Source organism: Agelaius phoeniceus, chromosome 1, assembly GCF_051311805.1.
Source record: "Agelaius phoeniceus isolate bAgePho1 chromosome 1, bAgePho1.hap1, whole genome shotgun sequence".
NCBI classification, from domain to species: domain Eukaryota; kingdom Metazoa; phylum Chordata; class Aves; order Passeriformes; family Icteridae; genus Agelaius; species Agelaius phoeniceus.
The window spans coordinates 149,361,359-149,386,301 of NC_135265.1; the positions used below are offsets into that span (position 1 = coordinate 149,361,359).

Consider the following 24,943-nt stretch of genomic DNA (forward strand, 5'->3'; position numbering starts at 1 on the left):
CTCAATTGAAATCTTCAGGCTTCATCTGTATCACACAGATATAAACATATAACTAATATATATAAATATATAAATCAGCAAGAGACTGATCCTTCTTTGCCAAGGCAGGTCAGGCAGGAGCCATTTGGGTTTCTCTCTGGCTTCACTAAAATGCATTTCTTTTCTCTCTTCCTGTGATGTGCCAAAGGTATCATTAGCTGTTCTCTTTCTTTGGATTGTTTTATGTAAGACCATTCATTGCCTTCAGTCTGAGTTAAGGGTCACTCAAGAAAAGGATCACTTATAACTTTCTGACCAGTCTGGGTTTTATTTGGCATAAACTTTGCATACACATCACAGTTCTGCAGCGAGCTCTTAAATGGAGTAATCACCATAAGATAAAATGCCTTTCACCTATAACCCCACCTGCCTTTCACAACAAAACCCATCTAAGACTTTGAAGTGGGCCAAATCCTCTGGATCCAAAAAAATCTCATATAACTTCCCCTGTACTCAAAAGTTTAAATGCCTTTACCTCCCCAAGTGAAAAAGTGGTGCCAAACAAAGGCCTTACAGCCACTATAGACAGTGATCTTGCACAAAGTTATGGTCAGCTGCTCAAGTTAATCCTGAAAATCAACAGCAAACCCAGGAAGGAACTCATAGAATGGTTTGGGTTGGAAGGAATCTCAAAGCACACTGGGCCTCAGCTTCCAGGCAACACTGAGCCTCAGTTTCCCACCAACTTCTCCTTTGCTTTGTCTCTCATTTAACCAGTTCACACTTAGAGAGCTGAATTTTTCTTCAACATTTACCACACTGCTTTCAGCTGCTGTATCTACCTTGGCTGAGAAATACTGCTGAGCCTGGGATGTAAGTCCTTTATGGCTCCCACATGGAATCAATTGTGCCAAAATTTCCTTAGATATTTTTGCCTAGTGACAATCATACTTTTTTTTCTAAATTTATCCATCAACATTCCCAATAATTTTGAAACCAACCACTCCAAGTGCAGTCTGTGGAGACAAGTTTGAGCTGACAATATTCAGGACATGATTTGCAAGGTTTGAATTGAAGTCCATTTCCTGGAGGCATTATAACTTTATTCAAAGTTCACAGAAGATAACAGAAGAGACTATGTTGCAGCTGCTTACACCTAGCTCCCTTCCTAACTTTTAAACTCTTTCCCAAAGAATGATAATATGAATATTATATATTCAAGTGACATAACTTTGGAAAAAGATATCATTTCTGCTGTTAAAGCTAAATTAAGAGAATTTGATGGTAGGAAAGTCTGAGAGAAATACAGGAGATTCCAACTAGAAAATATTCACAGAATCCCAGGATCACAGAATTGTTAGGGTTGGAAGGGACCTCTGGAGGTTATGTAGCCCACTCCCCTGCCAAGGCAGGTTGCACAGGGACTCATCCAGGTGGGTTTTACAAGTCTCCATGACCTCTCTGGGCAGACTGTTCCAGTGCTCTGCCATCTTCCATGTAACAAAGTTCTTCCTCACGGTGAGGTGGAATTTCCTGTGCTTTAGTTTATGGTCTTTGCTCCTCATCCTCTCTGGACACCACAGAAAAGAGTCTGGCTCCATCCTCTTGGCACCCACCTTGGAGATATTTGTTTGCATTGAGCTCAGTCTTCTCCACACTAAACAGGCCCAGATCCTGCAGTTTCTCCTCTAAGAAAGATGCTCCAGACCCCTCATCTACTTTGTGGCCTCTGCTGGACCCTCCCCAGTAGCCCCTTGTCTTTCTGGAACTGAGGAGAGCAGTGTGGCTCTCTAATTCCAGATGTGGTCTCACCAGGGCCAAGGAGAGGGCAGGATCACCTCCCTTGAGTGCTGGCCACACTTTTCCTGATGCACCCCAAGACACCTTTGGCCCTCCTGGCAGCAAGGACCCCCTGCCATTATTGCACTAATCAGGAAATTGCAAATATTAAGTAGGGTAAGAAGACTCAAAGCCAGTAAAAACAATGCCTCTTCTCCTTTCAATACTTTTACAAATGCCTAAAGCCAAGATGTTGTTTTCCATTACCCAGGGAATAGTGATTTAGGTTAAGCTTGTTCGACAGATATTAAGATGCTGAAAAAAATTACAGTGCCTTTAGAATAAGGCAGTTTTCTACATGCCAATGTCCATGCAAGCTCAGCTGTCCTTGAAAGTGAGAGCTATGGGAAATCATGTAAGAGTCCATGGATATGAATCACTGGGAAAAGGCCAAGAGTTAGCTTGTGCTTATTCAAAATTAATAAAGAGAATTTAAAGGCTTAAGGGCAATATTTCAAGCAGAAAAAAGACAAACTTTTTGCAGACAGATTTCTCAAGATTTTCCATCCTGTTGACTCTCCTGTTTGTGAGCCAGTCCTGTAGCAACGATCAGAGCTGGAAGGTGACAGTGGGAGCTATTGTGAAACCCCTTAACAAAATAAACTTCAAATATGAGACATGCAGAGTCAGATAAGGTGATTACACCAATATTTTGAGAGGATTTTGTGCTTCTCCTTAATGTATTTTTTTTTAAAAATACAGGGTTGAGGACAACATAAATTCTAATCCTGTTCCAGTGACCTCAGCACTGAACTCGACAGTAGGCACTCCTGTTCCAGCTTGACCAGATACTTGGTCTGGGGTTCTGAGTAAATTACAAGTGACTGGATTAAAATCCTGGCTCCATGTTCCTAAAGCTGGATCATTAACACACATAGAATCACCCCATACTCTTCTATACCCAAATCTGGGCAAGGTCTCCCAGTTCTCTGAAGCATTATCCAGCCAGCAGAACTTTCTGGAGGAAAAGATGGTTTTTAGAAACTCAGGAGTTTTGCAAAAGTCACCAGTTAAGTATATTGGGAAAAAAAAAAAGGACTTATCTTTTCTTTGAAAAACATAATTTTTCTGGTTTTTCTTAGTTGCAGCTGAAGTTCTGCATAGGATAAAGGCAAGGAGTTTCTTTCCAAAATTGAATCTTGCAGAAACTGTGTATAAATCAGCCAGAATTACAGCTGAACAGCTGAGTGAATCTTAATTTCTACAAGCAGCTGAATAATTTAAAGCACACTAATATCAACACCTGGTAAATGTTTTTTTTATCTTGTTGCAGTTCTCTTCATTTCTACATTTCTCTGGCTGAAATTACTCAAATTCAACTGGTTTTCTTTCATACTTTTCATATGGACTTAGATGTCTTTTTGAGAAAATACTCTGTCAGGCAAGAACTGCAAGTGCACCAGTTTCAAGAAGATTTAATGCAAAGCTGGGTCAGCACCTCTGAAGAGAACTCGTGCAAGAATGGCAACTCTTTCTTCAGTGCAGCTGTGCCTTTCCTGCTTGAGAACACTCTTGAGTCATTTGCCACTGGGACACTTCTGGGAACTCTCTCAAAATGTACCAAAAAGGGATGATTTCCCACTCAAGCCTGCAGAGCTGAGAAAACAAAAACTGCCTACTAGAATAGTTGTGTTTCTTTCCTGCTATAATTATCTAAGATGTTTGGTAAGGCTGAACTCTTCCTAACTGAGGATGGTTTTTCCCTTCATGCTGTTCCCTTTCAGAAGCAGTTGTATATTAAGGGCTATCTTGCACTCAGATTGTCTCAAAGCTTGCAACAACAAGGATCTGATGGAAAAGAGGAGACACTTTGATCAACCCATCCAGCCACAGCTGTTACTAATCCTTTATCTTTTCACTTTGATTTAAAAGTCCAGTTAATGAACTTTTAAATCAAAAATGCTTCTGAGGTCCCTTTGGCCTGTGCTGAATTACACTGGCAAGGATGGGAGTGATATCAAAATCAGTGCCTTAAATGTGAGGTTTGGGTCAGTGAAGAATAAACTTTTCAGTGGAGTATAAAGTATGCTATGACTAATCCCCATAGAGGCATTGCTCCTTCCTGAACTTTTTTGGCAAAACAGGATTTGATCATTTCTCATTTGTACAAAATCAGTGCCAACACAGTGTTTTACCCTGTCCCTCGTGTTGGAGGAGCCATCTGAATCAAGAAATTTAAGTGAATGCAATTAAACTCCTGTGCAGGAATGGGCTGCCTGCCTCATGTGTCTACACTCCCCCTTTTCCCCAAGCTGCTGATGGACCTAAAACCTTGAAGAACAAGAAGAGGGTTTTATCCTTTTTACCCATGAGTAAATTCTACATCACAACTCAGACTACAAAGCACTTATTTAATCTATAGTTATCACCCTGTAAAAAAACAAAGTACCTCTTCCCACACTTCCCCAAACACGTATTCAGCATCTTCTTTTGCTGGGCAAGGCATCAGGATTTTGTTTGCAATCACCAGGCAAGTGACCTCAGAGAAACAGGCAAACACTCAATCCTATTCAATTCACTGGAGTTTTCATTAATTGGCTGCCTAACAGGGATGTATCTCCTCAGACACCCCTACAACCTTCAGCTGAACACAGATGCAGGGAGCCCTCCCTCTCCTCAAGATGCTTGTCACTAATGAGTCTCAGCTTCCTTGCATAAGCCAATTTCCCATTCCACATAGCAATTATGTAAATGAAGGTGAAGTTCCTGATAACTTCCATTGGTTCCACTTGGCTCACAATTAAAAAGAAGAAAAACATTGAAAACCTTTCGCTTCAGTCTGGGAAAAGAACTGCTTACCCAGAGAAAGAAAAAAATGAAAAAGGAAAATTTTAAATGGGCTTTCCTCTTTATCCCAAAAGGACAGCAATAACTGGATGAAACACCACTTCCAGATGATATTCAAAGAGTTTCCTTCATTGTGTGTAGTCATTCAATTTCCTGTTGCAGCTAACAGCTGCCAAAACCAGGCACTGTCAATGTAAACAGTGATCAATATTCTACATTGAATCTCTTTGACATAACATGAAAACCTCCAATTCTTTGCATAGCTTTAGAGGCAATGCATCACATGAACATTTTTATGGCTTTGCCACATCCTCACAGTGTGGATTTTCCACCTTTACCCCTCACAATGCTAATTGTAGTTACTGCTCATGTCTCTTTTACAGGTGAAAAACTGAGGCAGGGCTTTACTTGGACCTGTTTCCTCAGGAGTATTCAATTAAAGTCAATGTAAATTAGGCCTTTGAGGAATATTGAAGACCTGCATCTAAGTGCCTAACATTGGAGAGAGAGCCTGCTGGACAGTAGGAAATAGAAATCACATTTCATAGTTCAACAAGAGTATAAACTCTTTTTTCTCCTCTTCTCTTCTTTAGTATTGTAGAAACTTCTATCACTAGAAATCAAAATAAAAAAAAAAATTCTAAAGCTTAATTTCATCTCATTAAAACTTAAAACTCAATTCAACAATGAAAAATAAAAATTTTAAAACCTCCTAGCCTTCTGTTTTTAATGCATAAAAGAGAAACTCATTATGGAAGTCTAAACCTTACTGCTTGGTTTCTGTGTGTAACACTGGTACAGAGCCACACAGCCTTTCCTTGGATTCTGTCAGAGATCCTTTGTAGTGTCCTCCAACTTAGGCCTTGAGCCTCTGAACTCTGGTGAGTGCAATTTCAGTCAAATATTGTAATATCTAGTAACACAGAAATCCTGGGTTATTTGTATCACAGATTTTTCATCTCCCACAAATATAATACTTTTTTAATATTTACTAATTTTATTTTATTAGTAATACTTTAGTAGTGTTTGAATGGTGCTATTACACTACTTTCAACTGCCTGAGACAGAAGGAATTAACCCTTGATATTTTTGGAAATGTCACATGGGGAAAACTCAAATCCTGACTTCCACATACTTATCAGAGACTATTGATGAGGTTCCTCAGATCCACCTCATATCAGCCCTGCCCTTTGGTTGCACTCACTAGCCTTGATCAAAATTTTTAGGATGGGATCTGTTTCATTTTGGTCACAGGAAGGGCAAGCAACAAATTTTTTTGGGTTTTTTGGGTCTGTTTTGTTTTTGGTTTGGTTTTGGTTTTTTGTTTGTTTTGGTTTTGTTTTTTGAGGTTTGTTTTGTTTTGTTTTTGCTTTTTGTAATATCAGTGGCAAGAAATTAAGAATTAATAGCAGGAATCACTGTAACCTAAAATTCATCCTTCAGACCTGTGGAATGAAGTCCTTCCAGGGTTACTTAGGAGGGAAACTTGCACTACAACCTCAGGTTACTCAATCTGACTCCAAGACTGCCCAAGTCTGTAATTATTGCTAAGATCATGTGAGAAGCTCCCATCCCTCCTCCTGAGTTTGGGAATCCAATGCCAAGACCAGCAGACAGAGAGAAAAGAGATGATTTAAATGTATCAGGGGCATGGTAGAAAATGTGCCTACATGTGCAGAACTCAAACCTAAAGCCAAGTGATTTTCACCTGCATAAATGGCTTCCAGGTGCAGTGTGAGATGAGAGATAACAGATGGGCCGACATAAATAGACAAATCCAGGAAATTACTGGATGATGTTGGACTCCATGACTGGAAGTATTCTCAGCACAACTTGGCTGAGCTTGCTGAGACCTTCACCAAAGCACCATTACTGCTGGAAAAACTTACATTATTCAGGGGAAGAGAGGAGGCTCAGGGAGACCTCACTCAGGCGTTCCCATCATTTTCCTGGATAAAACTTGACCCCTGGTTATACAGTTTTCTTCTTCTGAGAAGGCTTGCAGACAAAACAAACATTATTGTTGGCCAACATCTCTGCTGGGCTTTGTGTGAGTTTTTCTGGAGTGAAAATTATGGGAAATAAACTTGGCATGATACCAATAATTGCACAAGTGTGAATGGTGCCAGTCCTCTTAACACCCAGCAAACTTCTCTCAGAGCAAGATACAGGATGCAATGTGATGACAAAGAGACATTTAGCACAAGTGCAGCCTCTCAGGAGGTAAGTTAGCTCAGGGAAGGTGTTTATTAGGTCACCTTGATATTATTTACTAGAATAAACCAGGATAGAGTCAGGATAAAGATCTTCAATATATATTTTTTACACTTGGCAGTACAGACAAATGTTTCTGTTTACCTCACAAGAACTTGGCCTCAAAGCTGAGTTAACTCACAGTAACAAGACATGCTGAGATGTGCAGGTGGAAAGTGTTAGACAGAAGTGGCAAGACCTCATAGCTGTTAATAAAAAAATACTAAATATCATAGATCAATGTATCTAAGCTGTTTAAAATTAAATAGATTTTCCTCTCACATTTTAATTGGTTTGTCCTGTTGCTTCTGAAGATATAAATATGTATCTTCCTTCAGGACAGTCATTAAGGTCAAGTTTCTCAGAAAATTGAAGAGCATTGCCCAATAAACAGGAAGGTGTCTACATCTGACTGAGAGCAGCCCAAAGGTGGAAAAGGTATTAAAGAGAGAAATTTCCACTAAAGTAGTCTCTGGCTGCATATGTTGTGCTACTCAGGCACTGTGCAGAAGGGATGTAACTAAGCTGGTGGGGGAGTGATTTTTGCTGCTTGAGTTTCAAAACTCCTTTCCTCTGAGCAGCCCTTGACTGCACACTCATCTCAGCTGGTGTCTGTTCCATATTCCCAAATTGTGCAACCAAGATTTGATGGTCTTGGAGCAAGTGAGGCAGTGCAGCTTCTTCCCAAGGGAGCTGTGCACTCATCTGTGCTCAGCATGGGACACACCTGGCCCCAGAGGTGCCCATCACTCACAGACTCTCCCAGAGGAGTCTCCTGTATTGCAGAGCAGGAGAATGGCAATACTTTTAGTGGGCAGGTAAAAGTAGTTTTATATTTTCCTTTACACATTAGAGAACAAGTCCTAGCCCCCCCCCTTCCCTCCCTCACTGTGTCACCAACACTGCAGTGCTGAGGACCAACACCTTCCACAACACAGTTCCTTATTTCTTGCCATGAAGAATTGCAGTACTGGTGAAACTCCAGAGCCTCTGGAGCCTCAGACTGTCAAAGGCAGAAGTTTGTTCACTGCTGAAGATTTTCCAAATGGATATTAGTAAATTCTGGCATGTTAATGTGTAGGGGTTCAGGGAAAAATATGTTCACAAGCAGAATTATTCTCCTAATTTTGGATGTGGTACAGCAGCTATGATGAAGTTGCAGCATAATTTCATTTAGGACATCAGCCGCATTTAAAAACCTCCCACCTAGAAGAAAGTCAGTGGTTTTAATTACATTAACAGACTCCCAGATTTCTGTTATCACTGCGACTCATTATACAGTGTGTAGTAGAAATAGTAGGTCAAACATTTCCCTCTTTAGATCTGCTGGTTTATTCCTTAAAATGTAAACTAACCATTAAAAGTTTCAAAACCATGAATAATTATCTACTCTCCTGCACTTTAACATATCCCAAAAAAGTAAAAGCTCTTTATATTAAGTAATTAAGTTTCACAATACCCTTATGATACAGCTTCAATTAACCCCATTACACATATGGGGAAACTAAAACAGAGAGAAGCTGATTGCTCAAAATCAGAGCAGAAGAAGAGCCCAGCAATCATAGGAATTAAGGACTAGCAAATCCTCATGGGTCCTCAACTCCTCCTGCTATCACATTCTACACAGCTTGGTGCTACAAAGACTCAGGGATTTTGTTTCTGATAAATTCTTTCCTGGATTTCTGCTCCTGGTATTTGCTGACTTGAGTGATGGCATTGGATGTGGGATGTTGGCCATACACACTGGGTAATACCCACAGTTTCCCTTTTGTGGGTGTTCTTTAACCAAATTAAGTGCCTGTAGTGCATGGATCTTCCCTACACTATGCTTTCAATTGAATTTCTTTTGTAACAGCAAGAAATGCTGAAATAATTTTTGGAGACCTAAATATGAGTAACAATTTCATGGCTGTTTCTTCTAACACGATGAGAAAGACTTATTCCTGTTCTTAAGGGATAATGTGTTTATCTCCTGGATTTTTTTTTTTGTAAAGAACTTTGTTTGCTTGCTTTTTGTTTGAATATCAGCTTTTGATACTAACAGCTGATACCTGTTAGGTAATGTGCAATATCATTCCTTTAAGCTGAAAAATCAGAATATGGAGTACCATCCCTCAGTTACACGCTTTTCTTGTCTTGCTATACTTTCTAAATTATCCACAGCATTATAAAATGCTCTTGTGAAATAGGTCTCTCAAAGTTATAGCCTGCAATACTAGAGTAAAAAAATTATGGCTCAGAGTTGCTGGAGACTGATTTTATCACTTTCTACTCTGACACAGAAAGCTGTAGTGAGCCAACTGCTCCACTGAACTCCCCACTTTACATGCAGCCCCTGGAGGAACATTTAAATGGACACCGTGTAATTTCAGGGAGTTTTATGATCTTACCAGTGGAGGGGGTTGTGGTAGCAAATTTTACTACTCATTATGACTTGCCACACAGATTTGGAAGGGGAAGAAGAAGTTACATATCATCTGCAGTAGAATGTGAGCTTTTACCACCAGTCTGTAAAGGCCAAGTATGTAATTTTGAACTTCCTTAGTTCCTGTTTCCTAGTGCATCATTTTTATGCTACCAGCTACACAATTTAAAATCAAGGTGAGACCATGGGTTTTCCTAACATTCTTCCCCAGTCTATCAAACAGGATAAGCTATTTAAGCAACAGCTTATCTAATAAATAAGCAGGACCTATTTAAGCCAACAGGATTGTTTTTAAGTTAAAAATCAGCATTTTACTACACGAGTCACTGGGGAAAGTACCTGCTTCTGACAGATTAGGTCATATTCACAATTAGGTTACTTTTAGGGTGGAGAAAGTTGTTTGCTCATGCCATAAGAAAGCAGAGCCAAATTCACATTATCCTAGATATAGAGAGGAAGAAATCAAAAAACTAAATGTGGTTTGGTTCCCACAAGCCGTGCCCCTCTTTGAGCCATTTGGCTTGGCACTGTGCTTCAAATATATCCCATCATTTCTGCAAGGGCAATGACAATGGAAATTGTAAATCCCTGCTCAGGATTCAACTTGCTGTTAATTCATGAAAAGAGTGAAAACTCTGCATGAAATCCAAGGCAAAAAGGGTAGTTAAGTGAACCTATAGGCATACAGATATTACTTTTGGGTGAGAAATCTGTAGGAAAGGAAATGCTGAGTTTCAGCACTGTCTGCAGGCTCTGTGGTGTCACACCAACAGGAAATGCAAAGAGGATGAAGAGAGTCTGAATCATTCTATTCTTCAGTATGTTACACAAACCTGATGTCTTACTCAGCTGAGCCCTCTAACTTCTTGCCCAGATTATTGTAGTTCCATTGTCTTCCCAAAGATTCCCTCAATCTTTTTTCTTAGAGAGAGAGCAAGATCAAGACTTGAGGCAGCCAGAGGCCCAAGGCTGTCATTCACTCTCTGGGAAAATGGATCCCAGGCAATGAAGTCTAAAGCAAAACTGAGGTTTTCCCCCTGGGACAAATGGTCCAATGCCAGGGCTGACCAGTGCATCTAAGCACAGTTTTATTCCACCACACACACCCCATCTATTCCATTCAAACATCAAATTTAAATGTAAGCATTTGAAGGGCAATCTCAATCCAGCAAAAGTTCTTATGCCTAAATGGACCAATTCGTTTGCACATTTCTTCACACACTTAATGGGTATATGAGGCAATTGTAAACAGAAAATTGAAATTGCAGCATTCAAAGCCATATTTTTGTTCAATCTGAACATGACCATTCATATGTAAAATCATATACTCATAGGGTGGTTTGAGTTGGAAGGTACCTTTGAAGTTCACCTAATTCCAACCTCACTGCTGTGAGCAAGGGCATCTTTCACTACATTATGCAGCTAAAAGCCCTCTCTAACTGATAGTATCTGAATTTTTTAGCTTCTTTTAGCAATGAGAAAAAGAAAAAGAATACTAATTAAAACTGCATGACTGGACATCATATGTCTCTGATTACAGATGCTGGAAAGGCAGTGAGTGCTCCAGTTGTTTCCACTATAGAGATATTTACAGAAAGCAGGACAATACTTTCTCTGAAGTGGAAATGGAAAAGAAAAAGAAAAACTGAAACAAATGAGAAACCTAACCCAAAACCAATAATTCCAAGGTGCCTGCCTCTTTTAAAAATTAATATTGAATATACTTCTACAAAGATATGTCACAATTCACATACTGGAGCTGTGCTCTGCCCACAAAGCACTGGCAAAGCTCTGTGGCTTAGGTTTAGAGCATTTCAGATTAGCTATAAAAATAAAAATGTCCCTTTCTGGAGTCAATAGAATTCCTGCACAAATCATCCATAACTTTCCCCTCTTGTTGTGGCATCATTGCCTTACCTGGGACATAGCTTTTCTTCAGATGGAATATTTTGAGGCAGCTGCTAGAGAGTGTATGTCTATTTGGATTCCTTTTGCTTATCTTACATCTTTGGAAGGTTATTAAATTATATAGATATTTGTATCTCTGAAGCAGTGCCATCATTTTACAGATAAGACACGTTTTTCCTGCTGTGTGTGTTCCCTGTTTTAACATCTAGACTGAAGGAATTTTTCAGAGATCTTCCTGACAGTGATATCAATGGGAAATTAAACCAAGCAGCATTCTTTATCTAGAATAGTAAATTAAGCAAATCCTTCTAAAAGGTCCACATATACACTGGAAGGCACAGAAAATTCTGTAAATTTTCTAATTTATGGTCACATTTCATGCATAGTGTTAAGCTTCAGAGGTACTGACCATAGACTAATGTTCTAGAGATCCGTTAATAGCACAGAATGCTTTGCTGAATCTCAAATTAAATTCCTGGTTTGTCAAACTTCAAACCCAGCTTCTATTTCTCAGGATATTTTTTTGTTCATTTTTGAAATTTATGGTGAAAATACAGTCATAGTTTTAGTCTTACAAGATATAAAAACAAACTACTACACCACTTCCATTTATTAATTTTCAATTAATAAATTACAGGGCCACTACAGAAGGAAAATATAAATTCTTTTTTTTTTTTCATAATACAGTTGATTATTTTTCTATTAGTTCCAGAAACAATTTCTAGGAAAAGAAAGAATAAGACAGTTGTTCTCATTTTGGAGGCTTCTCCTTGCTCTTTTATTCACCCTGAAAAAATCTTCAGGAACATTATTTAAAATCCTGAATCAAGATGCCATCTTTGATTATTTGCTGAGAAAGACAAGAGCATCATCTTCTTTCTATGTTGACTATGTCACCTTTCCTACCTTTCATTATTACTTGCCTGATTTGCATAGATACATGAAGGCAAAGCTGCAATCACAGCCTTTTTGTGACAAGTCTTTTACAAGCACAATGAAAATGTCTCTCTGCAAAAGTTCCTGCAATTTCTTTTATAGTAAATGGGCAGAAATAGGTGTGATTCAACTCATCTTAAAATAGATATGTTAAATTACTCCCTCAAATTACCTGTTTCTCTCCTCTGGCTATAAAGGGAGACTGGCTGATTAGCTTAGGTAGAGACACCCACAGCACAGATTTCAGCACTTAGATAAGATTATTTTTACCCTTAGCCACAGATTTCCAAGGCTTCTTCCATCTTGCAGCCATAACTCAGGTTACAGATGATTTATTTCCTGCCCTTCGAATATAGCCTAACAAATCATTATAGGACAACTGTTTCCTGCTGGTATAGAAAGCTTGGTGAAACAAGATTTGCTAGAAAGCTAATTTATAAATCATGCAATACACCCTCCCCAGGGAAGAACCATTATTGCCTCTAGCTGGTAAAGGTATATATAGATATGTTCTTATGAATGAATATTGATTTCTTACTTAACACCTGTTATTTAAACTGACATCTAACTGTCATCTGTAGATCTCAGGTTACTTAAATACTAATTTTTAAGATGTTCTGCATCACATAGTCACTAGGAAATCCTGACCACCTGTATTTTCAAGGAACCATCACTCCCTGCAATGTCTGTAGACTGTGATGATTTCCCAAGCAGAACATTGGGACATAATCAATCATCCATAATTTTTTTTTTAATAAAATTTTAAAAATACTTGTAGTCCCCATACAAAAATACAGTTGCTCCATCCCGAAACCATAACAATTTAATTATTACTAGACCCCAAACTCTTTCATTTCAGATGATGCTGACACTTTATATTTATCACCTTGGTTGTGCAGCAAATTCTTTATTGCAGAACTACTTGCTAAATGTGAAAGTAAGACATGAAGAGGTGGAGATAAATGAGAATGTAATCATGCTAAATGATTTTGTTACTGTAGAACGCTTCTAATAACTAGCTCCAGACATGCTGCATGCTCCTTCATATAATCCCTCACTTTCCTCTGCATTTTAGATCCATAGAAGGTCATCCCTTAATTGGTGATTCACAGCCTTCAACAAAGGTGCCTGTCCCTTTCTTGTAGCAGTTTAACTAACTAAAGTAAGTAAAAAGCAGCTTTTAGAAAAACAGAATGATGATGGCAAAAAAGAGCAGATGACACCAAGCTGGGCAGTAGTGTTGGTCTAATGGAGGGTAGGAAGGCTCCACAGAGGAATCTTTTCAGGCTAGATCCATGGACCTCTATTGGATGAAGTAGTGAGGTGGGAGTTCCTCTTTTCTCCCAGGTAACAAATGATAGAAGAAAGGGAACAGCTTCAAGTTGAGCCAGGGGCTGTTCAGATTGGACATTGGGAGAAATTTTTTCACAGAGAGGGCTGTCAAGCACTAGAGGAGGCTCTGCAGGGAAGTGGTTGAGTCATCATCCCTGGAGGTATTTAAAAGATGTCTGGATGTGGCACTGGGGGACATGATTTAGCAGTGGACTTGGGTCATCTCAGAAGTCTTCTCCAAACTAAATGGTTCTATGAAAACACTCAGTTGGGTATTTACCTATTTCTTAGCTAACATAAATCCAGCAGAGGAGCATCTTCTGCAGAATTTTCTAGTGTTTTCTAGACCTCTGTTCAGTGTGTCATAGTCCCTCTGATACATCCTTCCTCAAGGAAATCTGAGGTTATCAGAGCTGCATATGATACTGCTCAGAGTTCACACTGACTTCAAGTGAGGCAGGACAAACTTTCAGTTTTATCTGTCATATCTCTAGAATGACAATTCACCTGCTCTTCAGTCTAAGCACTGAATCTGCTCCACCAAAATTCCAGGCACTTGAAGCTCACAGGAATTCACAGCTCCACGAAGCACTAGGACAAACCCTGGTTTTGGTTCTGATGACAGACTTCAAGGATCTTTGTTAATAAAGCAGGGTTGTCTCCTGCATAGAATTCTGGGTACATTTTGTGGGGTTTTCTCCTCCTGTGATATAGATAAGAATTGTATATGTTGGTTTGTAACAGTTGATTGTCAAGATTTTCATAATTTATTGCAAGCTGTCCATTTTTTTCACCTTTTTGGTACTCAATGAATGGGAAATATCAGATCTTATTGCAGACTTTAAGCTGTGATTTGTTATTTAGTTTGCCATTTTGACATCCCAGTTTCAAGTGAAACTGGCATGTTCCAGTCTGAACAAAAAATAAAGACTGAACTGGTACTGGTAAGTAGTGACTTCTGAAAATTTAGGCTCTGAAATCAAAAAACCAGGGTTGAACATGACACATTTATCCTCGTGTGCTGAGTTGCAAATCTGGTTTTAAGGAAGTTTGAAAACCCAGTTGCTGAAGGTTGAAAATGCACATTCTTTGGCAGAGGAACACTCATGCAGACCCTCCAGGGCTAAAATAAGCCTACTTGTAAAGTGCAAAGACAACATTTTTCAGGCATGAACTCATTCAATGTATAATCATTTTCATATTTAAATGTTTGAAGAGACTTGTTTTAATTTTGAAATATTATGTTTAGCATTTATATATTTAGAATAAATGGAGATTTTATATTTCTAAAGGAGACACCATAATTTTAAAATTGCTTGATCAAAAAGTTCAGGATGTTTGCTCCCTCAGTGTGACTTTTGATTAAAGCTGCACATTTCTGAGAGGAATCCTTTATCTTAACCTTGCCTTTTGACATTTTGAATTAGCCTCATGGAAAGAATTATATAAAGCTACCTCTCTGCCCATGCATAGATTCAGTGATAATAAAAAGCAAGATGTCCTATTAATTTCCTTGTAGGAAGGCTCCTAACATAAATACAGTCTCTTATCACTGATTTGTTCTGTAAACCAAAGTTCATTTCTCAGAGATGCTGAAACTTGAGATAATGGAATAACTGAACTGCTTGGGATCAGCAGAAAGTTTTCTTTCTTAAATGCTTAATGCTTTGTTAAAACAAACAGCATCTTTTTTCTTTTTCTGTAGTGTTTATTTCTGTTTCTAAACTCATTGCTAGTTCCTTAAGAGCCTCATTTAGTTATACAATTCATATCTGAAAAGAATTCTGTTCTTCAGACACTTGCATGTGGAAATACTAATTCACTGTTTTTATATAATTCTGTAGCTGCCACTCCATATATTTATTCCAAATATTAATTCAGGTGGCAAAAATCTCTATGTAAAGTATGGGGCATTATAACAGCACATAGCTTTTCATCAATGCAGAAAACAACACAACTTATGTCTGGGTGCAATTTGCCTGCTGAACTGGTGTGACCCACCAATGTTTAGAGCAGTGATGGATTTTAAAGGAATCCCAAGACTGAAATTTACATCAGAGTGAAGGCAGGGAGAATCACTGTGTGGGGAAATTAAAGACATGCAAGTGAACCTGGAAGAGAAGAGAGCTCTGTGAAGGCCAGCTCACACTGGAGTGGTAGGTCTGAAACTGCTCCATGGCCAATTTTACCCCAAAGGTGAAATTCATCCTTGGTCCCAAGCACCAGAAATGCTGTGTTGGCTCTCTACATATAAACAGCTGGATTCTGTCCCAGCCAGCCTTCACTGATGTTGAAGTTTTGTGTTTCAGACTCATTAGCCAGGGGAAGAGACTTGTGGCCTGTGCTGGAGCTTGCAGACCCTTCCTGGTTTTGGCTTTCTCCATTGGCCAGGTCTCAATTTTGGGTTGGGATGCTGCTCAGCATCTCCAGCACTGTGGGACCTACTCCATTTCCATCTGAGTGATCTGACCCAGCTTCTGGAGGGGGGAATTGAGGGTTTCCAGCTTAGATGAAGGTCAACAATGGAAATTCTTGTAGCAGCCAAAATACTTTTCAGCTTCCATCCTTTGAGGCATTTATGAAAGACATTTACTGAAGAATGACTGAGACATGCAGACAGAAATATCACATCAGTCAGAAAGATTTTCCCTTTTCTCCTTTTCATTATTTTTTCTCTGTTTCTTTCCCCTTTTCTCTTGGAATATCATGGAATTAGTTCTGTTTAGATTATGAATTAGCATGTCTTTAAATGTTTGATCATAGAATCATAGAATGATTTGGGTTGGAAGGCACCCTAAAGATCATCTGAATCCAGCTCCCCTGCCATGGTCAAGGACAGCTTCCACTAGACCATGGGCCCCATCCAATCTGATCTTGAATGCTTCCAGGGATGGGTTCATCTCTTATGGCCTCACAGCTGAAGTTTCCTAAGACAACTCATCCCCAAAACACCTTTTCTCACAGTGAAGTGCCCTCTGGATATAATTTGTATTTATCAGGTATGCTTTATTTTATATAGAAAATCCCTATTTATTTTCAGATTACTTTTAATAAGCTTTGAAAAGAAACTAATTTGTTTGCTAAAGCATAAATTTCTACCCCTTTTCTTCATACTTCAAAAACAATAACCTTACCTTCACTTAATGGAGGAAGAAATTACCTTTCAAGAAGTTATTGAAAATAATGACTGCAATTTTATACTGTTCCACAAGTCATGGTGCTGTTTCTCCTTGCTCTAATGAGCAACTAACTGCAACTGTTTGTTTTGACTGCATTAAGAATCCATTTACAAGAAAAGGTTTCTCTTTAATTTTCAAAGCAGAATTCCTTCACTGGGAATTGCTCTGAGAGAGTCAAAAAATTAATGAAGAAATTAAGATCACTGCTTGTTTATTAAAAACAGGCACAAACAGTTAATTATGGAACATATCAGAAATGCAAATAACCTTTCAAATTATGTCTTAGGTGAAAGGTAGCCAGAGATTTAATTAAATAATTTAATTTATAGGAAAAGGAATTCAGTGTGGATTATCATGAACTTGTATAGTTCAGACAGAGGTTACAGCAATGTTCTTTGTTTTAGGGACATGGGTTAGTGCTGGAGTTGGAGTTTAATGTGTTAGGGTAATAGTGGGACACAAGAGACCTTTTCTAACCTAAATTATTCTATGATTCCATGATTTTCTGATGCTCCTACTTTTTTTTTTCTTTGCATGCCACAATTGAAATTGAGCTTCTTCTTGTCACCTAAAGTCAGGCATTCCATTTTATGAAAAAGCATAAAAATTGTAAGTACACAATTTTACATCACCAATAAAAAGAGTCAACGTGAAATGGCAATCACAGCTGCTTTTTCTTGACTTGTCTGGAAGAAACATTGAATCTTATCTCCCTGCCTTTTATGAGAAAAAATGAAGGAAGAATCTAATTCCTTGGCTGTCCTTGGTTTTCTGCACTTTCAAACAATAACCCAATTTAATTGACTAAAATTAGATGGAAGACTTCTACAGTCCAATAAAGATTAGCATAGCCAGTGATAATTTTTCTTAAATACTTTGTATTACTTATAATTAAATTTTCAGGTCAAGTTTTCAAAAATATTTGTCTATTTGGAGTATTGAGAATTGGCAATGTGGTACTTCTTGGTGGAGAAAAAGGGAGATCAGGACACAAATCAAAGTCCTGAGTAATTTCTTTAGTTATATGCCATGCAAAAGATTTTTGTTTTCTTAATGTTCACCCAGCAAAACAATTTTCCTGGCCTAAGGTAAACAAGTAGGCAAGTTGGAAGCAAATGAATATTGCTGGTTGCAGTATATGAGAGTGAGGCGTAGCGGGTTGAAAACTTACCAAAAAAGCCAATTGCAGCTTTCACTTTTAAAAAATAATTCTGTTTCAAAATTATAATGCACTAAAGTGGTGTGTAGACTACTGCAAAACACTGCAGAAGAGATGGAAATTTTTTATATTCTTTCTGAGATTGGGTTTATCAGGCATTTTCAAGGCTGTAATTCACCCTCTAAGTCTCTGTTGGTGTTAATGCTGCCAAGATTTATCCCATGCATACCATGTTCTTTAACTTGTCCTCCTCTATACTGTTCTGGTCTCCATTTTCCCCTCTTTGACACAGTGCAGAACATCAAGATAAAACAACTAATCCTAACTGTTTCTGAGCATTGCTCTTTCTCCCAGTGTTCTGAGGAATGAGCAAAAAAAGATGGTTTAAATACATGTTTGTAAGATAAACTCCTGCAGTTTTTCAGCTTGTGCCTGCAGCCTGGAAATCAATGAATGATTGTATGTTCAATACTTCATGAATCCTTGCCCCAAAATTTATATAGTAGCTTAAAATCTTATGGTAGACACTTAGTGGGTCATAAGGCAGCTCAGCCAAGGAGCTAATTATACAAATTATAACTGTGAGATGGCATCTTCACTCCCTGCTCCTCTGGCTGTTCATGCTTGGGTCCCACAGGCTCAGCCACTGCCTGCTGCAGGCAGACACCATCACATGAGGACATTAACAAGCCATGCTGCTGAAGAGCACCAGAGGCCAAAGCCCCACAAATCCACTCAGAAAGGCATTTCTAGGGTTTAAATTCAGGCTATGTCTGCATTAACTCAGCCCTGTAGGAGGGATGCTGAGGGCAATGGAGTTTGTGCTGTTATGAGCTGTACATGAATGAGCAGAGAGAATAATTTCTTCACAAGCCCAAAGCAGTCTTCAGTCATGGTATCTATTAAAAGACAGGAAGCTGAATTTCGTGGGGGTATGAAATCTGCATGACAGCAACTTGTGCACAACAAGCCCTGTTCCCTTTCTCCTTTTCATTGCTCAAAAATAAGGAGCATAATCTGGAAAATAAGGAAATGATGGGGGAACTGGAGTGGTTTAGTCTGGAGAAAAGACTCAGGGGAGACCTTATCATTCTCTACAACAACCTGAAAGGAGGCGGGGGTCAGTCTCAAACAACTTGTGATAGGACAAAAGGAAATTACCTCAAGTTGAGTCAGGGGAGTTTCAGGTTGAATATAAGGAAAAAAAATTCTTCCCTGAAAGAGTGGGTAAGCATTGGAACAAGCTCCCTGGGGAAGTGGTGGAGTCAGCATCCCTGGAATGGAAGTGGTGGAGTCAGCATCCTTTGTTCAGAAAACAAGAAGTGACACTCCACTGTATGGTTTAGTGGGCAAGGCAGTGTTCAGCCTAAAGGCTGGACTTGATCTTGGAGGTCTTTCCCAGATTTTATGATTGCATGATTCTGTGAAAATTCCCAGCCACCAGTCTTGTCTTGTCTTTAGAGAAACACACCTAGCTAAAAATGCTTAGAAATATGAATTAAATATATATTTCATTACAAATTACAAATACTAAATGTATTACAAATGTATTTATGTTCACAGCATATTCCTGCTCATGCACCCTGACTCAACACAAGCTAATGGTCAGCATGAGGATGTGAGTGACCACACCACAGGGGCTCCAGCACAGCTCTCCTGTGATTTGACTGAGCCACACAGCCCAGTCTCTTCCTAAATTGTACACAGGACATGGATAAACTGTGGATCATGTGGTAGGTCACCAAGGCTTCCTGCACAACCTGTCAGTCCTGTGCCACGGATGGAATTCTGGAATTCTTTCTGCTCACTTTTGTTTGGTCACCACCAAGGGACTGCCTAGCACAGACTGCAGCTTTCCCTCTGCTGAATTATTGTAAACTATGGGGGGTTTTGCCTTTCTTGCTGAAAACATCTAGTGGGAAGCAAACATTGCTAATGCTGTCAGTTCCCAAGATTTTATTGTAAATCCTGTACATTTAATAAAAATAAAAAGCCATGTGCATCGGAAGATAAATACTGCCTCCTATTTATTTCGTATGCTTACATATTTTATATATTTTATTACTGCATAAATTCACAGATTTTACTTTATGAATTTACATAATCATTTCCAAAATATATTCTCAGTTTTCACAAATCCTACGAACCCGATAAGGGAAAGATTAAAAATACTTCCTTTAAACTGAACTCATGAATTCCACTTATTTTATAGTCATTCTTGCTAGTGAGGTAGGAGTTTATTCACTATTTTATATCCCCCATGTTTTGCTGTAATGCTATTTTAATAGGAGTGTCTTATTGAAACATGCACAGAAATTTAATTAGCCCTATCCCAGGTATCCACACACTGAGAGAGATCAGTGGCATGAAAAAAAACCCCACATTATGGCCTGTGTACCTTTAAGTTCAGTCCCATTAAATAATGCTCTCTTGCAGATCTATGAAATCAATTAGGAAGTACTTGCAAAGATAGCCAAGGAGAAACTGTTTAAAGCCTTAATGGCTTAAATATCCCTTGTCTTGATGTTAGCCCTATAAAGCTATTAGAGCCCAGTCTGGATTGCATTAGCACCCTGAAAGTCAAGTGCTAATCCTGTAACTGCACTGCCAGCCTCGCCTCTCCCCTGCCCAGGTGTCTACGTGAGTTGTTTCCAGAAGAAGTGAAAGAATCTTCACTCTTTTCTCGATGCTGAAGATGTATGAGGGAGAAGAAAATACTATTTTGTAAAAAAAGTAAATATAAAACATGGTTTATTCTGAACAGGAGTAGTTTGGCTTTTTTACTGTTTGTTATTGAGTGTTTTTTTAACCCAAGAAAGTGAAGTTCTAGCTGTCTTCACAGGAGGTTATTTCATTAGTTTAAGATTACTTATGCCAGAAACTGCACTAATTTGAGGACATTTCCAGAAATCTAAGGAACTCCAGGGGATTCTGGATATGCTAAGGGCAAATTACAGTGGAATATGTTGTAAAATAATACTTTTTTCCTTGAGGATTTTTCACAAGATGTTTTTCCAAACCCAGACTAAATTATTTATATATTCATTGATTTTCCAAGAAAATTTCTTTATTCAGCTTTTGAGTTTTGCATTATTTTTTTTAGGTGATTTTCTCAGATTTTGGTATCATCATTTGTGTTTTATAAAACCTGTCTAACAATTTTGATTTTAATTGAACCAGACTTCCAAATTGGACAATACTTTTTTATTTATTAAAAAAAAATAGAACTCTAAAGATATAAAGTAATATTAAACTGAAAAATTGTCAGCAAGGAACCATATAGAAGAGACATGCTTTCAGATCAGATTGTGAAAATTTCCTCTGCTTTTCTGACAGACACAAGCCCAATACCAGACACAAACCCTTACCCAAACAGAGATGAACAACTACTGATCATTAGGGAAAAGCAGGTTTGGTTCTCAATCCAGGCTCGCCTGTTCCTCACACAGTCTCCTTCTCCACCCTACCCCACCTGCAGTCATGCCACATTCCTCTGGGACCTGCTTACCTGTCTGTCCTGCAATGGTAGCAAAGAGCCTGTGGGGGATCCTGGATGGGATCTTCAGTCCAGCTCTTATCTGGTAATACCTGGAGAGAAAGGATGAAAAGTTACACACTGCTGGAGAAGTGACCTCTTGATCCAACCTGAAATTCTGTGAGAGCACACCCTGGGCATCTGCACCCAAAAGGGCTCAAGAGAACAGGCATGTTTGGGATCTTTTCTTCTGCTTTTTAGCTTTAATTCAAGTGGGTTTAATCTGGCCCCTTCTATTTTACACCAGGCAGAGTGGACACAATGGCCTGATGTGTGAATAGTGAAGAAAGATTGTGAAAAGCACTTGGCATCCTGTAGGAAAAGGAGACATAGAGAAAATTCTATGATAAAATGACCTTGATATCAGACAAGGTGTGACAAAAATTAATACGAAACAAAACCAAAAAAAGCCAACCAAACAAACAATAAAAAAAAAAAAAACTTTGGTGGAAAGACAACAAAAGTGATAATCTCACATCTAGGAACATTATTGCACATATTATACATAATAGTTATACCTCTGCTGTTCCATGGTGAGTCTACCTTATCAAGAAAATGTTAGCATTAATGATTTGCCCAGAGAGGCTGTGGAGTCTCCCTCACTGGAGATATTCCAGAACTGTCTGGACACAATCCTGTGCTCTGGGGTGACCCTGCATGAACAGGGAGGTTGGATCAGTTGGCCCACTGGGGTCCCTGCCATTCTGTGATTCTGTTAATCACATCTAAACCAGTTGTATTCTGGTTGTTTTCTATCCCATAGGGAATCCCTGTGTTAGGTGAAGGCAGACAGAAAAAGAAAACAGCAGCAATTTCAGAGGTCTAAGTTACACATGGAATCATAGAATACCCTGCACTGGAAGAGACCCACAAGGATCATCAAGGCCAACTTCTGGCCCTGCACAGGACACCCCAAAAGTCCCTCCATGTGTCTGAGAGAATTGTTCAAACACTTCTTGAACTCTGGCAGGTGCTGGGACCACTTCCCTGGGAAGCCTGTTTCAGACCCCAGAACATGAGCTCAGTCAAAACAGAAGGAAAAACTCATCCTAGCCTTCCTTCACCACCCCTTCCATGGATGAGGAATATGAGGCAGTGTTCAGTACTGTGCCCAGTGCAGGATATCGTAGATCAGGATATCTCCATCTCTTTGCAGACCTCCCACCAACACACTCTAACACCATGTTGGTGTTACAAAAGTCTCTCTTTCTCTGGATTTTCCCTCCTTTGGTCTCTTTATTTATAAAGTCCTTTAACTCACTAGTATTTACAGATAGTTTTGGCCTGATTTTTGTCTCAGCCTGTAAATGCAAGTCTTTTCCAACCTGAACCATTCTGTAACTTTATGAAAACACCAAGTTCTCTCTGAACTCCTGTATGAACCTCTCAGGCTACACTTACCAATTAAATCTTTCCAAAATGTGTAATAGTGAATGACCTAGATCTGTCTTTCTGAGGATAAAAGCTGAAAAAAGGAGTTTGATGGGGAGAAAACAAAACAAAACTAAACTAAACTAAACTAAAAAAGAAGCACCACTCCAGAGGCACCACTCCAGAGGTTCCATGTCCTTCACAGCTGAAAGCCCATGTTACTCTACCTGTTTCAGCTGGCAGCTTCTTCCCATCTGGGATCTAAATCCAGCACAACCTTTGACATTTCTAGGTATCTGTTTCAGTCAAGAGCTTGGGCATGAAAACTCTGTTTACATGCCAGTTTTCAGAAAAGAAAATAAAAGCAGTCCATATTCTAAATACACTCAGTATCTAGTTAGACATAACAGCAATCAAAGCTACCTGATCTTTCTCTCCATTATGCTGTTCTTGAACTATGCAGAAGTTTTTGATTGATGGTATTGATCCTGATTTTTTCTATAGCAAGACTTATACCTTAAGACCCTTTGAATTTTCATTATAGTTTTATGCAATACAATTTTTTTTACTGACAAAAATACTCTGTGTGGACTACTCACAAAGTCTAGTAACTTCCAAATACCAGTAACAGGGTATTAAAGTGATATTACACATTAGTGTAACTGAACACACTCCTCCATATGCAGATATTTAAGGTTTACCATGTGCCCATTCTACTAGATCAGCTCCAAAGAATGATATTCTATAACTGTCTGGCCACTTTTATTTTAAATTTTTGCTGCTCAGAATTGTGGTGGGTTATCCTTGGCTAACAGCCAAATTGCCAACCACATGAGCTGTCCCTCCCCCTCATCAACAGAACAGCAGGAGGAAATAGGCTGAAAAATAGGATGGGATAAAGACAGGAAGATTGCTTACCAGTTACTGCCACTGGCAAAATTGATTCAGCTTCTGGGAAATTAATTCATTCACAATTGGGTAGAAAGAAACAAACCTAAACATTAAAATGAAACCTCTCTCCAGCCCACTCCCTTCTCCCAGGCTTGGCTTCAGTCTTTTAGACTCCTCTCCTCCCAAGCAGCTCAGGGGATGGGGGTTAGTGTCAGTCCATAAAAGCATCTCTCAGCTGCTCCCTCCTCTTCACACATTCCCTGATCCAGTGCAGATGCATCCACAGGCTGCAGTTCCTCCAGGGAATGTCATACTGGGTACCTCCTGCCACACCATGGGAATGTCACCCTTCCCTTATTGTGTGTCTCATGTTCAGAAACATCCCACGCAGCCCTAAATATTTCCAGTAGAAAACTGATGTCCAATGGCTTTCCTGGTGCTTCTGATTAAGCCACCTAAAGCTGGGGAGATTATGCAGAGGTGCCTAGGGTGACACTTTCATATTATGGAATCACAGAACCATGGAATAGTTTTGGAAGGGACCTTAAAGCCCATCTCATTCACCCCCTAACATGGGCAGGGACACCTTCCTCTAGACCAGGTTCCTCAGAGCTCCATCCAACCTGTCCCTGAACACTTCCAGCATCCAAAACCTTTCTGGGCAATGATGGCCACGCAGTCAAAACTCTCAGCAGACTTAGAGACATTCAGCACCTGGAGGATGCTATGCAGACATTTATTTCCTCATTGCCCAGACTATTCTGCCTTGGATATCAAAACCACATGAAGATACCTCACTACATTCATTATGTCCTTTGCCAAATGGACTAGGTGCAAGGACATAAAAAATAGGTCTTCATCTAATTAAAACCTTTCCCTATTCATCCCCTAAATTTTGGTAAATTCATTTGGATGGCAGAGATGTTGTAGGGGGTCACAAGTAGCTGTCTTCCTGTGTACCCACCAAACTGAACTGGTCAAAGTAAAAAATGCATAGAAAATTCATAGAAAACTAAGGAACACTCAGACTAATGTCAAACTCTGAGACTGAAGGTCCAGATATAAAGAGAATCCAGAGACTAGCAAGTTCTGCACTATTGAGGATTGCAGCCAAAAGCGTAACTCATATTCTTTAAGTGACCAAGCATGTTTTAGTTCTTAATAAAAAGAATGACAATAAACAGTTATTAATAAATTATTTATTGTAGATTGTTTGGCATCTAATGCCAAAAAGTCTGGCCTTCATAATGCAATGGCATAAAGGAATTCTGGTATAAATCATCATGGAATTAGATAGATTCTTCCTAAAGAAAGACTTTGGAGAATGGTCTTCTAGTCAAAAGACACAA

At 39.0% G+C, this 24,943-nt stretch overlaps 1 protein-coding gene across 2 annotated transcripts in view; it reads right to left on the reverse strand.

Moving 5' to 3' along the window:
• The window catches only part of FAM135B (family with sequence similarity 135 member B), a 201,581-nt gene that overhangs the window by 92,161 nt on the left and 84,477 nt on the right, over nucleotides 1–24,943 (reverse strand). For both annotated transcript variants that reach the window (XM_077189310.1, XM_054635636.2), the window contains exon 3: nucleotides 21,306–21,385. In XM_077189310.1, the coding sequence (XP_077045425.1) occupies nucleotides 21,306–21,385 (80 nt within the window). The remainder of the gene's footprint in view (nucleotides 1–21,305; nucleotides 21,386–24,943) is intronic.